General features: G+C 39.3%; 1 protein-coding gene across 10 annotated transcripts in view; it reads left to right on the forward strand.

Moving 5' to 3' along the window:
• Positions 1-16,634, forward strand: part of camk2g1 (calcium/calmodulin-dependent protein kinase (CaM kinase) II gamma 1) — a 58,765-nt gene that overhangs the window by 11,928 nt on the left and 30,203 nt on the right. For all 10 annotated transcript variants that reach the window (XM_088000844.1, XM_088000848.1, XM_088000850.1 and 7 more), the window contains exons 3-7: positions 5,969-6,028; positions 10,190-10,244; positions 10,392-10,457; positions 13,673-13,745; positions 16,019-16,121. In XM_088000844.1, the coding sequence (XP_087856970.1) occupies positions 5,969-6,028; positions 10,190-10,244; positions 10,392-10,457; positions 13,673-13,745; positions 16,019-16,121 (357 nt within the window). The remainder of the gene's footprint in view (positions 1-5,968; positions 6,029-10,189; positions 10,245-10,391; positions 10,458-13,672; positions 13,746-16,018; positions 16,122-16,634) is intronic.

A 16,634-nucleotide genomic window follows, 5' to 3' on the forward strand; every position in this document is an offset into this window, starting at 1 on the left:
ACGGATACATGCAAACAAAAACATTCTGCCTGAGAGGATTTGGGATTTTTTTTTTTACCCTTATGAGGTGAGTGTGGCCTCTTGCTTGGCCTGGTGGGTAAGTCTGCCAAAGCTCTGGTAAACACTGCAGTAATCTGAGGAAGGGGGAGGGGAAAGGAGGTGAAGAAGGAAGGAAGGAAGGGAGGGAGGAAACCAGAGAAAAGGTGTGAAGGGAAAACATCTTAATGGAGATGAAGTTTATGCTGCCTCGGATTGGATTAACCACTAGTAAAAAGTAAGATTTGAAGCAAAAGTGTCAAGCATTAAACATCTAATTGCTGTTGTTTATAACAGAAACGTAGGTTGTCATGTAGCTGCGAAAATATGTTACAGGGTTTCCCCCAGTGTATTATATGCCTGGCGGGCCACCAGGCTTTACTTATCTTTACTTATTTATTCAAGTTTTCTTTTAATACTTGCATTTTTTAAGACTTTATAGTTGGTGTTGAGATATTAATCTTCCAATAGCGTATAATTATCAAGTGATATTTTCAAATTTCCTGTCAACTTTAAAAAAAAATTTAACTCAAAACACGACGGGCCGCTGGATGAATGACTGCTTAGCGCCCAACCACCGGCCTTAGCAATTTTTCTGGGGAAACCTTGTGTTATGGATTTTTGTTTTGATTTTCACAAATGGACCTACAAAAATATAGAATAAGTATCAGCAAGTTTAATAATTATTTTAGGCTTTATTGTGCAGAATGATGTCTCTTTTTCCATTCTGCTCTTAGAGTACCATGGGAGTACACAAGGGCAACGACGTACTCATACCTGTCAAGTCTCCCGTTTTGGCCGAGAAACTACCATATTTTACCCCTCTGTCCCATAAATTTCCCATATTAGAGTAATTACGCCAAGTTACAACTATTTAACCCATTGTTAACATGTCGAAGCGTGTTTTTCTGAGCCGTCTTTAAATGCAAGATGAGCGCCTGATATACACCTGCGACGGAGACGCTGCTGGTGTGCAGGGCTGCACAGGTTTGTTTCAGAATCATGGCAGCAAACCAGCAAAAGGCAATAAAATTTCTGCATATTTTTTCCCTTCAAGCTAACAGACAGAGTTGATTAATGCTGTTCGATGCAGATAATGTTAGATAAATGATGCTACTCATTTTGTTCTCCATGTGAAAAAGTGGGCAGTACTAGTTACATTTATTTAATTCACTTTTTGGGGAAAAATGCACTTATAAGAGTAGTTTTACTGCACTGTGCTTCATTCTTAATATTTTTATTGCTACTCTTACACGAGTAGATTGATTTTGCATTTAAAGAAATAGACGTCAGAGATTATAAACATTAGATTCTTAGATTTCTGCAAGCTATGAACGAATATTTATGCAAAGTTAAGCATAATTACTCAACATTTACTTATGTTACCCAACCCACCTCCCTCCCCACCACCCCACCCTCAGCCCCACCCAAAATCCCCGCTCCGACAGCAGCAGGGGACGGTCGAGACGGTCAAGTCCAAAACTTGACAGGTATGCATGCATACTAGAAAATCTTAACATTTTGGTAAGTTTTTTTTATTCACTCATTTTTCTCGTCTGTTACACTGCTTCCAGTTTTTCTTGCAAAAACTTAACAGTTCTTTGCAATATCAATACTGCACACACTATTATTTGTCACACTATTATTTGTAAAATTTGTGATGCTGAATTGGATGGCTAATTAACCAGGTAACCAATATTGAGCAAGGCTCTGGTATTTATATGATGATCAATTGGGACTAAAGGGTGCAAAGTGTTGTGATTACTAAACTTGTCAGCAACCTCGACATAATTCTCTTCTTCCACCAGAAATATTCACATCTGAATATATTAAATTTATGATTGGCTTGTTTTTCTGTCTTAAATAAAAGTAATAACATCTTGTTATAAAATATTTTGTATCTTTGTAGTTCATGAAAATGTGGCATTTTAAGTGGAAGTTTTCAAACCATGAGAATTATAAACTGGCCCCTGCCTAGATGTACATTAGTTACTTTTACATGGCGGCACTAAAAAGCGTAGGTGTAATGTGAGCATCTGAGCAGAATGAATGCTCTAATTCAGTTGTTGAAGTGACACTGGAAACTGGGCCCTTGCTGCATTGTCTGCAGCAACTGTGTGCCGAGGCAGAGAGGGAGGGTGAGATTGAACATTTATTTTATCGCACAACCCTAAAGTTACCACTCTTATGCTGTTTAGTTGCTTTACTGAAAAGCATTATAGTGATTCTCATTACTTTTGAGTTGTTCCAATCTTCAGCTCATGTTATCAAATTCTCTTTATCTAATTTTCATTAGTGGTCTCTTTATCTGAGTACATCTCTGATTTGCGTAACCATTAGGTGTTTATTAATAGTGTCAGCAGAGATGCACGGATTCTGCAAAATGTGCCTGATACTAGACACTTTGTCTTTTGTAGGATAAACTGATGAATGCATGATTTGATGGCATAAAAATTCAGGCTGCCTCTGTTACACCACTGACTCGCTAGGCGAGATCGTCACAGACCCGCATCGCCTGACTTTCATTTAGGCAAGTCAGCTTTGTGGGTGGGGGAAGTGATGAAGAATGGTTTGTGAAACTAGCCTTCAGCAAGGTTTACAAATGTAACAAGACTCAGAAATCAAGTCTGACAAAAAGAGTAACGAGGTGAGATGTAGAATATAAATTTTTAGGTGTTCACAGATTTACAGTTTTGATGCTATAATTGAGACGATCGATTGGTGCATCACCAATTAAAATACAGTTTTTGTTGAGTGGAGATATTTTGCATTGTAATGATTTTTTTCTGTCTTTAATGCTAGCATCTTGAACCTGGCACACACAAATCGAATGTAGATGCATGTATTTTTGTTTAGGCAAATCAGGACCTATGCAGCTATCTTTAAAGAGAATGCCAAACCTCGTCCCTGAATGACTGCCACATTATTAGCATCGAGTTTCCTCAGCTGTTTTGACAGCATTTCCTCGTCCTAACAGCTTGGATCAAACTCACCCAAAACAGACGGAGCTGAATTCACGAGCCTTCAGTTGAACTGTCAACTTTGTGTGGCTGATAAAGGGGTGCATGTGTGCGACTATGTGGGGTTCTCGCCATCCTTCGCAGCTAATGTAAGACGGCTTTGGGCCTGCCCCGTGGCAAAGCAGATGGCCAATTAGAGAGCAGCAGGAAGTGCCAGTAATTACCCTCCAGCCCTCTCTTTCCTGCCTTCCTTTACCACCCTCTTTCTCTCTCCCTTTCTCACACACCAGCAAATAAGAAGATTGAATGAATTAGTGCTGCAGTGACACTGCACTGTGGTAGACAGTTTTACAAATGCGCGTGCACGCACAGGAGAACTGTGATCCTCTTCCAGCAAATGGACGCTCCACGTAATCCTCCCTCTATCTCCTTCTCTGTCTGTCTCTCCATCCTGCGTCACCAGTGTAATTAGGAGGTGGTTCAGGTCTCTCTGTCATTCAGTCGCTTCCTCACAGTTGAGGGAAATGCACACCTGCAGGAAGGTTCGTTGAAGGTACTTGAAGATCGTACTTGGAACTCCTGTCTTCAACTTTAAACTCGCTTTATCAACAAGTTGAGAAGTGTTTAAACTGCAGGGGCGGTAAGATAAGTGATGGGTGATGGTTTTGCTGCAGCATGTGAATTTTATCTGGGGTTGCTGCTGCTCTGGGGAAATGAATGCAAATCTTAGCCAGCCGGCCTCTGTGTCATGTAATCGCCATGGAGCTGTGTGGAGTTAGTTGGCTTAACCACAGTGATAAAACATGCACATCTACACACATCAACTTATAGTGCGTCCTCCTCACACTTGCGCCACCTGACTCATGACCTCAGCTCCTTCTTCTTCACTGGGGTTTTGTTTTTGCGGTTTCTGCATCCCGTAGAGATTAGCCAGTTGAGGAGTGTCGGCTGGTTTACAAACCAACAACTCTAAAACACACTCTCTCTTAGAGCTGCTGTGGGATTCGGTTAAATCCTCAAACAAGGATGTAGGTCTGGACATGAAGTGTTTTTCTTGTAAGGATCTCCTCCCAGCTTGAGGAGTAAATACAGCAGAGTTTGTCTAATGGGTTTCATAGGAACCCCTTCTGTATACGTGTACATAGATATGCAAATGCTCACACCTGCTTCAACACAGAGGCTTATTTTACGACTAGAGGTACACTGATCAAAGATTTTGTTGCAGATTTCTGATCTGTGTTTTCTGGAACAATCTGACGACCTACCAAGACCAATTTTAGCCAGTTGATTTCCAACCGGTGGATTGCTTCCTCTGGGTTGAAGGTTAGTTTGTGCTTCAAGGTGGGAGTTTTAAGTGTCCTCACCTTGTTCACGAGTGAGCGTTGAGTCTAGGTGAGGAAAGGTTAGATGGATTTGATTGGAGCTGGGTTGGTCGTAATCTGGGCACTGTTCGGACTTGCTGTTGTTAAGGGTGCATTCACACCAGCCCTGTTTAGTCCGCTTTATTTGAACTCTTGTTTGACTAGAAAGTCCGGTTCATTTGGGGAGGTGAAAATGTGCAATCAAACTCTGATGCGTGCCAAAAAAGTGAACTCTGATCCGCCTAAAAACCTAGGTCTTGGTTCATTTGAAATGAACTGTAGTGTGCCTCAAATGTAGTAATAATAACAATTTTAATTATAACTCCCTGTATATCTTCAATTGAAATCTCAAAGGGCACATTCACAAGCTGATGATGGTAAGCTACTGGATTGTAGCTCGAGCTGCCCTGGGGAAATCTGACAGAAGTGAGGAGTTTTGCATGAAGCGTGAAGGGTCTTGCCCAGGGACACAAATGATCCACCAACTGCAGGGCGAACTCCTACCACCACCACTACTACATATGTAGGACTGGAGTCTGCTCCAAAATCTGGAATCAAACTATAGAACAGGGCATTTTGGGTAAATGCAACCAAACCAAATGTGTAAGTCTAACTTTAGCGTGAGAAAAGTCTCATGATCTGTTGCCAAACAGAAATATGAAAACCACCAATTCCATTTTTGTTTGCATTTTGTAAAAAAGGAAGTTGCCCTCATGTCTTCTTCAGAGGTTGTTGTGTTGTTTCCTTTAGTAGATACTGGTGCGGCGCCATCACAGGCGAATGCGGAGAAAGTTTTTCAAAGGGTTTGTATCGTTTGACAGTGCAGTGTGAAAGCGAACTGCACCAGCTGAAAATGTAACAAATGTTGCAATTTTGGTCTCAGAACCGAGTCCCTCAAATGTGAAAATCAAAGGTCTTGGTTTACTGACCATTTTCCAACCTTCAATAATGATTATGAAATTAGATTTTAGACATTTTATTGGGGTGCTATTGGTAAATGTTTCCAGGCATGGCTCACTTAGGAACTACACAGGAATACCATGGGAAGTTGGAGAGTGTTTCTTGGAGGGGGGTGTCCTGGACTCACTCCTGGTTACCCCCAAGACTCAATCTCAGATAGGCAGAAGAAAATTAAACATGTTTTTTCTCCATAAATAACAGCTTCTTCCAGTGACGTTATTATATTATTCATTCTGTACATTCTCTGTACACATGATTAACGGGATCGTCTTGGTTCTGATCTGTGGTTTTGTCTTTGATCCGTGTCTCCCTCTGCAGTAACTAAAGTCAACTGTGCAGCAGAGCATCGTTGTTTCTTCTTTTTTCCTTTTTTTGTTCGCAGTTTCAGTTAACATTGTGAGAACATGCTGCTAGGACAGTGCACCTCTTGTAATGTAAAATTTGAATAGTTTATTTTTTCAATAAGTTCATAAACCTGTCAAAGTGGTTATTATGTAAAATAGTGATGATAATCAGCTTTTTACTGCTTTCTTATCACTAATAAAGTTGTATAATGTTTCTCGGAGGTTACTTTTGTTTTAAACATTTTAAATAGTTTTTCTTTTTTCCCATCTTATTCTAACTTGTTCTTTTTTTCTTGTTTTCCCTCAGACCACCAGAAGCTTGAGAGAGAGGCTCGTATCTGCCGTCTCTTGAAACACCCCAATATTGGTAAGTTTCTGTGCAAATTATCAGACGTGGATTACGTGTCTTTATTTTCTTCTTCGTGAATAAAGAATTTAAAATACAAAATAAAATACAAATACAGATCATACTGAGATTAAAAGTTAAAAATGCAGGGGTTTTTGTTAATGGCGTTCTTGTCTTTTACCATTATAGCATTGCAATAAAACATCACCTCCACGATTAACGTCACACACTAATATTTCAGACTGCCATTAGCTTTGATTAAGGGATTCGCTGTGTTTGTTTTTATAAGCTTCTGCAACGTCTCAGTATTTATTTCCATCCAGTTGCAATAAGTTTTTCACCAAAATCTTGGTTAAAAAAAAAAAAAAAAGAGTCAGACCTCCTTCAAGATATCCCAAAACTCTCAATGTGGTTAAATATCTGGACTCTGTGGTGACAGAGAAGAAAATGTCACGCTCCCTCAGCCACTCGTTCATAATTTGAGCCTGATGAATCCTTGCATTGTCATCTTTGAATGTGGGCGTGCCGTTTGGGAAGAAACCAGCCGTTGATGGAATAACCTGGTCATTCAGTAAATTCAGGTCATCAGCTGGATATTATAGCTCGCCTACAATAGACCCTGGGCATGATGGGAGCATCACTTCATCTGAGAAATGAGAAGCTACTTGTTGCGTTGGTTGGTGTCAGTTTGTTGCCAACTGACCTCATACTTTATTTGCTTTTCATTTATTTCAACTGGATTAGATGTTACCCAAAAGGTTTAGTTGGTCTCAGTTGACCAAAGCTCATATCTGTCCCTTGTGGAAAACTCTAAATATATCTTGTGACTTTCAGTTTTCTTCTTCCATAAAGACCAGATTTGTGGAGTGAACATTTAGTGTTTCAACTCCAGAAAGCTGTGCATCTCTGCAGCTCCTCCATAGTTACCCCAATCCTCTTGGCAGGTTTGTAGTTGTGCTGTAATCTTTACTTTTTCAAATTATGAGTTGAACAGTCCTCTAAGATGTCCAAAACTTGGGATATATATAACTTAATGCTGCCTTAGATCATTTCTCAACTTTACCCCTGACCTGCTTCATGTGTTTCTGGTCTTCCTGATGCTATTTGTTCTCTAACATACCTTTTAGTTCTTCACATAACTATGTTTATTACCAACTGGGTGACTTCATTTTCTTTAGGGGTATCAGAGTAAAGAGAGGTAATACCAGGACAGCACAATGTATCACAGATTTATCTTGTGAGCTAATGATTTAAGTTCTGTGCATTCAGACTTTCAATAAAATGTTTCTTTCAGAAGGGACACAGTATTTTTTATTTATTCTGGTAGCTGTGAAGATATTACTACTGTTTATAGTAAGTAATATTGCTACAGCAAAATTATCCGGCATAGTAGCATATCATCTCCTGTCCTAATATTATTCAGCCCCAGTGAACGAACAGGTTTCAAATTTTTATTTAGAAAATGAGGATAAGTACTGTGAATTTAGATAACATTATGTGGCAAAATGTAAAAAAGTTGAACAAATTCTTCTTCTTTTTTTCCCCCCCGAGCAAGTCATTGAACTAACCATGAATTACAGAAGCTACTATTTGTAAAGCACACAAAATGGTTCAAGGATTTTTATTTATTTCTATTCAGAATTTCAGTGTATTTCTATTGTTTGTGAACCACAAATAATGTGATTGTGTGATTACTTTGTCAACATTTCTGTTTTGTTGACATATTTGAGTGCATGTATGCTTCCTCACCTGCACAACATCCTTCACATCATTTGTCACCGACTGAAACTGTTAGAAAATTAAAAGCTACTTTGAAATTAGCTGAATAGATATGAATAGATTATCACTGAGATCTAATTAAACCCGAGTCCTGCTGCTCATGCTAACATTTATTTTTCTTATTCAGTGTGATAGCCATTAATCATTTTTATATGCTGAACGTTTATATAATTGTTTCGGTTTCAGACGTTTTTATTGCCTTTTTAAAGCAGCACTGAGGATTAAAAAATAATGCAGAGTCCAGCTTTAATAGAGATGTTCAATAGCGATGGCTACAATGAAAGGACAAAATCAATGCCACCTTTAGCGCTGCTCTCCTTATTTCTCTTCTGCTCATGTCCTACTTCTCTCTCGACCCCCCCCCCCAGGCATTTGCTCACCCCTCACCTAATCTTCCTGTTATCTGTCTTGTCTCTATAGATTTTTTTTTTTCTCCTCATCCTTTTCCTTTCTCCTTTTCTTGACATATCTCGGCGTCATCTACGTTCAAACTTTAGACAAAGGAGGGTACAAAAGAGGAGACATATGGAGACACGAAAGCACAAAGAGAAGGAAACAGATGGGAGGAGGAGGGAAGAGCGGTCACACTTGTTTCTTGCTGCAGGGGCATCCTACTTCATCTTATTATACAACTGATATGCACTTTACATAACTATAACTGTTTGTCTGCTGACACTGAACCTAAGCTGTATCTCAGCAGGCGTTGAGGCCATCGGTCGGACAGCGTCCTGCTTTGTCACCATGCTGCTGTTTAGTTGACAAGTTTGGCTGCTGAGGTTGCTGTATGACCGCGTTATGCAGTTCTCTTTACCAGACCGGGTTATTTGTGGCACCAATTAGAAAACAAAGTCTCTTTCCCATGAAAATTAAACTCTAAATGTCTAATTCGCTTTTCATTTTTCTAGTTTGTACTAAAGGAGCCACAAAGCAGATGTTGTCATAAATAGACATTTAACAGAAGCACTAATTACTGCAATCATTATTGGATCATTAACTAATGTCTTATTTGGACAAAATGTTGTGCAGTTGAAACCAGGGATTCACCGATTGCAGTTTTCTGGCCAACCCCCTATTGCCAACCTTTAAATAGCCAGACCTGCCGACCCCGATTTTGGCTGATACCAATTTTTTTTCTGAAATGTTTTCTAAATATAGCAAGAAAGTCACTGAATTAGCAACAGTGGGGTGACTATTGTTAACTGCAAATGTGCAGACATGATCTGGTGGGCCGGTCTAAGAGTAGAGCAGAAGAAGACAGCGGTTGATTTTAAGACCTTCGATGAGGTAGATAAGATCGGTGGATTAGATCGGCTTCACGTGTAAGTATTGGCCGATCACCAAGGTGCCAAAATTAACAAAATCAGCACCGATAAATCGGTGCACCCTTGGTTGAAACCAGAAGTTTATGTACACCAAATACCAAGACATGGCCACCTTTTAACAAAACATGAACACCATGTTTTTGTCACTGTCTGAAGTTAAACCAAACTTCTCTTGTTTAAGGTCAGAATTACGAGAATTACTTGTTAAATTCCACAATAATGAGAGAAATTATCACAGATTTGTCTGTTGTCTTCAAAATCAGAGCTTTTCATAAAGAATCTAAATAGTTGTTAGCCAACCACTGTGAATATTTTCCATTGTTCCATCTTTTCTCTGTTAGTGGACAGTTTCTCTCACTGTGGGTCACTAGAGTACCAATCCCTTAGAAATTGTGGTTTTTAGATGGATATGTTAATAATCATCTATAGTCAATTCTTGCATAGCTTTAGATCAGAGCAGGATATGTTTTTTGAGATCTTGTAACCTATTTCAAGTTGTCAGATGAGTTCTATTTAAACTTTTACTCGACTTTAGTGAATCAAAGTCTGTTTAATCACAGTTAGTTCAGGATTTATTAAGGGTGGCGATTACTTTTTCCATATAGAACCGGCACAGATGCAGCTCAGTTTGAATGATTAGTTTCCTCTGCAACGCAAGAGTGAGGAAAATATGAAAACAGAAGAAATGCCTCAGGGGGCACAGTATATTTGACACCCATGTTTGTTGGAGGTGCTAACTTGCCCATACTTGGGTAAAGCTGAGGTTTCACAGCATTGTGCTGGTTTCAGAACAAGAGCTATTTCCTTTGGCTGCTGCTACTTCTGTTTCACATGTTATGCAGTTAAAGACAGTTTGAAAAACTCATTTCATGTTTGCATGATGGCAAAATTTCCACTTTAGTGATTGAACTTCTGTAACTCTTAAGATAAAGAAAACGTGCTTCAGGAGCTTCGGTTTTGCAGTTTCTTTCTCTTTAATTTATGTCTAGATTTAACCACCAAACACTGCAGAAAACCTTATTTCTTTCATCTCCTCGCTGTTTTTATTCTGTGCTCTCACATCCTCCCCTCTCTCTTGCAGTGCGACTTCATGACAGCATTTCAGAGGAAGGCTTTCATTACCTCGTCTTTGACCTGTGAGTATATTCTGTGCACGCACACGCTGACATTTCATCCATGCACATAACCTCGCTTTGTTTGTGTATGCTAACAACTTCTTTCTCTGTCCTTCCTGTCTCATCGACTCTCTCTTCCTCCAAATTCTTTCTTCTCCTGTCCCTCAGTGTGACAGGCGGAGAGCTTTTTGAGGACATTGTAGCCAGGGAGTACTACAGTGAGGCTGATGCCAGGTAAGATTCCCCAACCAAATGTAAATATCTGTGCAGATACAGGCAGAAATACACAGTGTAGCCATGTGAAAATGTATCATTGCCACACTCAGGCTCATTTTAAATGCACCGCTGTGTCTTGATGTGCTCACACACATAATTGGTTGGCTTGTATTCTTGTCAGGAAATGCATCCTCCCTGTCAACAAGTGCAGTAATGTAGCTTTCTCCCATCTCTCATGCTGCATCATTTCTGTCAGTTTTGTTGCGGCAAGAAGACGGTAAAAAGATTTAATGGATCAATTTTGGTTATTTATCTGGTCAATGATTACAATAATCTACAGCGTTTTAACCCTAGTTTAATATCTCCAGCATTTGGGAAAATGCTTTTTTATTATTTTTTCGTCTATTTTCCAGTTAGAGAATAAGAAATCTGCTTTGATCTTTGCTCATTTTTGCTGTGGAAAAACCTGGTTGTCAGCTATAAATGAGAGATATTAGAAGTTAAAGCTAATCCAATCTATTTCAGCTCTAATTAGATCTGTACAATATATTAAATCTGAATTATCAACCAGTGTTGGTGTGTGCTGTATTACAAAAGATAATATTACGATAATAAATTTTACTGGACAATAAATCGTCCCATAAATTACTGCTATAAATGATAATATTGTCACTTTGAGTCCATTTTTAACTAATTTGATTATAATGGGAAAATAATGTACGGTCATCCAGTCAAAGATTAAGAAAAACTTTGATTTCTATAAACATTGCAACTGGAAAACAATAAACAAACAAAACAACAATAATTAAAATGGATTATGAAGTTTCTTTTTAATCAGTTATTTAACCAATTGTCTGGTCTCTTCTGGCTTTTGTTGGACACTTTAAGCTCTCAGAAGATGATGGGAAAACTGGCATGACTGAAAAGAGTCAAGAAAATATTCATCTTACTTTCTTTAGTCACCGGAATATTCAGAAATAATATTGCAGTCATAATGTTCTGAGATATTGTGCAGCTCTAGGTCAATTTCAAATAAGGCCTGGACTGATTACCAGTATAAAGGTAGACCAGAGTTTTACATTTTCCTTCTCGACTAATTGGGGAAAATATCGACAGTTTAATCGACTCTCTGAATAATCATTAGTCCCAGCCCTATTTTAGTGGTCGCAGACATGCATTTTTTATTTATTTCTGTGTCGAGGTATGTACTATTTGTCAGAATTTTGAGCTGAACTTTAATGGGTGCATCTCTTCAAGCTCATCTTTGGGGAAAGTCCTAATTTTAAGCCATTTGTTATAAATGTATGTCCTCTTCAACACCCAGCCAGCCTCTTAACACCGCTGTATGTTAAACTGGGTTAATGTAACGCTTTTTCTGCTTTAGTATACTCTGCGTTTTTTAAGCTTAAAAAAACAAAATGCAGTGCCGTTTAGAAGTTCACATTCACTCAAAATGCCAACAGTTTTCCTACTTATTTTGAGCCTTTAGTCATACATTATGTTTTATTTCTTTATTTCATGATTTACTGACAATGCACCTGTTTTAAGCTTTGATGAGCACTGGGAGCAGAAGTTTCTCTAATCCCCACTGGGTCATAATTATACATACAAGCTCCAATACATCCCACTAACATGGGCACTTCGACAAGACGTTATTGTATCCATCAATAAAACTTCTGAGTGGATATTTGATAGAGTTGGAATGCAGGTGCTGAATATCAGTTCTGTTTAACCATCTACCCTTAATGACCTTCAGCATATTGACCTCCAAACATGTGCATCGCTCAAGGAACATTATGCAGGCCATACTTGTTTCTTAGCATCTAATAATGATACAACATGTTGCATTTGGTAAGATGTTTAACATTATCACCAAAGTATTTGTGTCAGTGCACACCTTGATATTGTGATTTGTGCAGCTTTAATATTTGATCACTCTTAGCAGAATTAGTAGACAGAGATTTAAAGTGGTTGGCATCCTGGCACTGACTGGCCTTTTGATAATAATCCAAATAAATTCAGTATTTCAACTATGGCTGCAGCTCCTCATCATTCTAACCACTTTCCTTTCATCCAAGGAGGACAGTTTGGGTTTAATGGTGCAAAAACTGGACACAGTTGACTGTTCCTGCTGGGAAATGCTTGTCAGGTTTGGTTTTGGTGTAGACACATAAAGGTGGATATCAGTGATGGGAAATTAAACTATTAGTGTATTCTATTGAGAAACAGAAAATGTTCAATGACGATAACCCTGATAGATTTAATAACACGCTCAATACACAGCATGTGGCTTATCAGGCAGCTTTTTTACAAGATGGAGAAGAGATTGCAACTAGTTGTGTGGAACTGCTTGTTTTAAAAGATGCAGTATTTTCACTGTTGAACAGTATGGCAAAATGTGTCTTTACATCATTGTTGCTAGCCGAGAAAGTGGAACATGTTTTACTTGTTTTAGGTGACGTGAGTTTAGTTTTGAAACTAAATGTCATTGTTCATAAGTCATTTGTTTGATTTGATCTGTTACTCAGTTTATATAAAAATATTAAAATAAATGCAATTTTAGAATTTGGATTGTTGGTCTGAAACGGTGATAATTATTTAAATCATTAAATAAAGAAAAATGTTATATGCACTAGTCTATATTAACCTTTCAAAAACAGGCTTTACCTCATTTTCACTGAAAATGTTTTCACTGTATGCTTAAATCTGATTACAAATCAGTTTAAATGAACAAATCTTCAAGTATCCCATAAAATAATGCCAAATTCTAGAAAGTGTTTAGTCAGATGGAGGGGACATTATGTATCTGATGTACAATTTTAACCATTTGTGAATTAATCTAAGAGTCATATACTATGTAATGTTTATTATTCCATCCTGAAAGAAGAACTGTTTAAATAAATAACTGTTACTTACATCAATCAGATTAACTTCTGATGCTGCATCTACACAAACTTCCTACTTTTTTCTCAAATATGTACGCCATAACTGCCCTTAAATGCACAGCAGATGCGTCTTTCGCTCCCGAGTGTCTCTCATGAGGCTGCTCTTCCTCGTGATTTCTAGATAATGTTGCAGTGAAATGCAGTTTTGTAGTGGCACGAAATTCCCGCAGGCTCCGGCAGAAACACACGACAGACAAATCATGTGCAGCGAACGTCATGTTTTTGTGATGAAGGCCAGTGGCTGACACTTCGCCCTGTTTGTCCTCTTTTCTGTCTCCCTCTCTGTAGTCACTGCATTAGTCAGATCTTGGAAAGTGTCAATCATATCCACCAGCATGATATTGTGCACAGAGACCTCAAGGTGAGTGAGACGACCACGCACTCTCTCTTACCCACACCTCTGCTCGTGGCCATGGCAACACACAGATGGTTCTCAGTCTCCGTTTCTTTCTCTGCAGTTTTTCTTCCATTCCTGTGTTTTTTTTCCTCCCCTCATCTCCTGTGTTCCCCTCCCGTTTTATTTTTTCCCCCTCTGTTTCTCTATCTGTTGTCACATCTGTCATCCTCTCTGTCCTTGACCGGAGTTGCGCGTATGTGCTCATGCATGTGCGCCCATGCTGAGCACAGAGATGGTGAGTCATGATCACGTGGAGGGGTTCGTCTCCCACCTTTGGCACGGAAAAAGACGAGGACTCGAACAATGCATGCATGCAGGATTACATGCATGCATGCATTTTTAGTTCTGCCATGAGCAAAGAGGTTAGGGCACAGCCACAGGAGTTGCCAGGACAACCTGCGTGACGACATGCTTCTCGTGCAGCATCGTGGGAGGGGCTTGAGTTGACCTAGATTGCTGATTGGCTCAGTTTCTGATTGGCTTTCAATGCAGGAAGAGGGCTTCTATGCAACCTCTATTTTTTTTTCCTAACAGAGTTTCTCTAAGTCATAGAGACGATTTCTTCACAGGTTCAAATGTTCATTTTTACAGATTTTTACACAGTTTGAGAACTTGTAAAGGTTGTACCAAACAGTTTCAGTTGGTCACATCGAGGTAGAGTAGTGCCCTCTGACCCCCAGCTGGTTGCTTAGGAGACATCTGTCCAATCATCCATCTTTGTCTTTTCATTCATCCATCCACCCATCTGTCTGTCCTTTTAACCATCGTTTCTCTCTATCATCCCCGTTTTCCATCTCTGCTTCCTGTCAATGCATCCTTCTCACATCCATCAGTCTGTTTCTCATCCATTTCTCATCCACCCATCTGTTTCTCATCCGTCCATCCATCAGTCTTTCTCATCCGTCTGTTTCCATCCATCCCTCCATCCGTCTTTGTCTATTCATTAATTTATTCATCCATCTGTCCATTTGTTTTTCATCCATCCGTGTATTTGTTCCATCCATTCATTCATTCATCCATTCATTCATTCATGCATTTGTTCATTCATCCATCCATCCATCTGTCTTTTTTTTCATTCATTCATTTATTCATCCATCTGTCCATTTGTTTTTCCATCTATGTCTCCATTTGTCTAACCTTCAGTTTGTTCGTCCAGTCACTCATCCGTATGTGCGTCCATCTGTCCATCTATCCATTTCTCCATTTGTCCATCCATCCGTCTTGCAGGTTCCATATTTAAAATTTGTTTGCCATGTCTCATCTTCATCTGCCGTTGTGAACGTTTTCATACTTTGCTAATTTGAGTCTGTAAGTCGTGTTTTACTGAATTCTGACGTTTACTGATTTCGCCCCACATCCTCACTGTGCCACCAAGGACTGCAATGCTTAAAAGAGAGAACATGTTTAGTAGTTTTCTTAATATTTGGTCATTTTTGTTTGACTATGAAGGAATTCAGAAGGTGAGGGTTGCCAGATTAATGTCTGTTCCACCTTTATGTGATTGTTAATAAGGTAAAGAAAATGTGCATCACCATAGATGTTATTGGTTGTTGTATTAACAGGCTGAAAAGGGCGGTGTGTTTTTAGCTTTGTCGCATTTAATAATTGAGGAATATAATCCAATTTTTCAGTATTTGACCTGCGTCTCGCCGATGCAGAGCCTTTCGAGGGAAGCATACGATCTCTGGTGGATTGATTGGTGCATCGCTCCTGAAAACATGCCTCAGACTTCGATGTGCGGTTCCTGTGTCCCAGAGTAACGCTGTTACCTCGAGCGCTGCATGGCTGATTTGTTAGCCTTTTATCTTGAGTGGGCTTTTTCCTGCGTTCCTTCATGTCCCACTGCCCAAACTACAGCCCTTTAAAACGCTGCCACACATGCCGCCTCTCGCCAAGTACGCTCTCCGTTTAGCATGCAGCGTGCAGCTCTGCCCAAATGCCTCCCGAGTGGTTTCCATGGCTACCAAACCATGCCCATATAAGGTGTCGTGAAGATTGTTAACTACCCATCCTTTCCTCTTTCTTCTCTCTTTCTGTGGCTTTCTCACACCTTTCCTCCACCCCCACACAATCTGTGTCAAACGCATCAAAAATAAATATTTCTGAAAAAGAGCTCCAGTGACGAGTGTCTGCAATTATCTTCATCTCTTGTCCTACATTCTGCTTCCCCATATGTGTGTGTGTGTGTGTGTGTGTGTGTGTGTGTGCGCGTGTGTGTGTGTGTGTGTGTGTCTCAGCCTGAGAACCTGTTGCTGGCCAGTAAGATGAAGGGAGCTGCAGTGAAGCTGGCAGACTTTGGCCTCGCTATCGAGGTGCAGGGAGAACAGCAGGCTTGGTTTGGTAAGAAATCACACAGAAACTCATGAATGTCCTTTTAGCAGTGGATAGTTTGAGTTGTTGCTAAATAAGTCTGATAATCTGCAGAGGAGCACACCCACTGCCTCTCAGAAGCCATAGATTATTTGCAGGGATCGTTGCTTAAACAAATCACTTCCACTTTGTAGTTTATGCTTGGGTCATTTTGTCTTGGCTGACAGCTGAGCTGCCTCTGTTTGGCAGAAATGAGTTGATTAAGCTGCATTTTCTTGTGACTCCAAAAATTTTACTCCAGTAAGAGTAGCACAACTTTTACGTAAAACGTAACCATTCTAGAAATTACTCGAGTAAGAAAAGTATTTAATAAAAAGGCGACCCGAGCACTGATTGTTTCATCATAGTACCTGATTTTATGCTGTATTTAAAAATGTCTGACAGAAAAAAAATATAAAGGGATGTACAAATTCTTATATTTTAAAGATAGAAATGAAAAAACACTACAAATAAATTGTTACAACATATTGGATTTACTCAGAA

This window comes from Poecilia mexicana, unplaced genomic scaffold (genome assembly GCF_051168715.1).
Source record: "Poecilia mexicana isolate PSO_F unplaced genomic scaffold, ASM5116871v1 scaffold_19, whole genome shotgun sequence".
NCBI classification, from domain to species: Eukaryota; Metazoa; Chordata; class Actinopteri; order Cyprinodontiformes; family Poeciliidae; genus Poecilia; species Poecilia mexicana.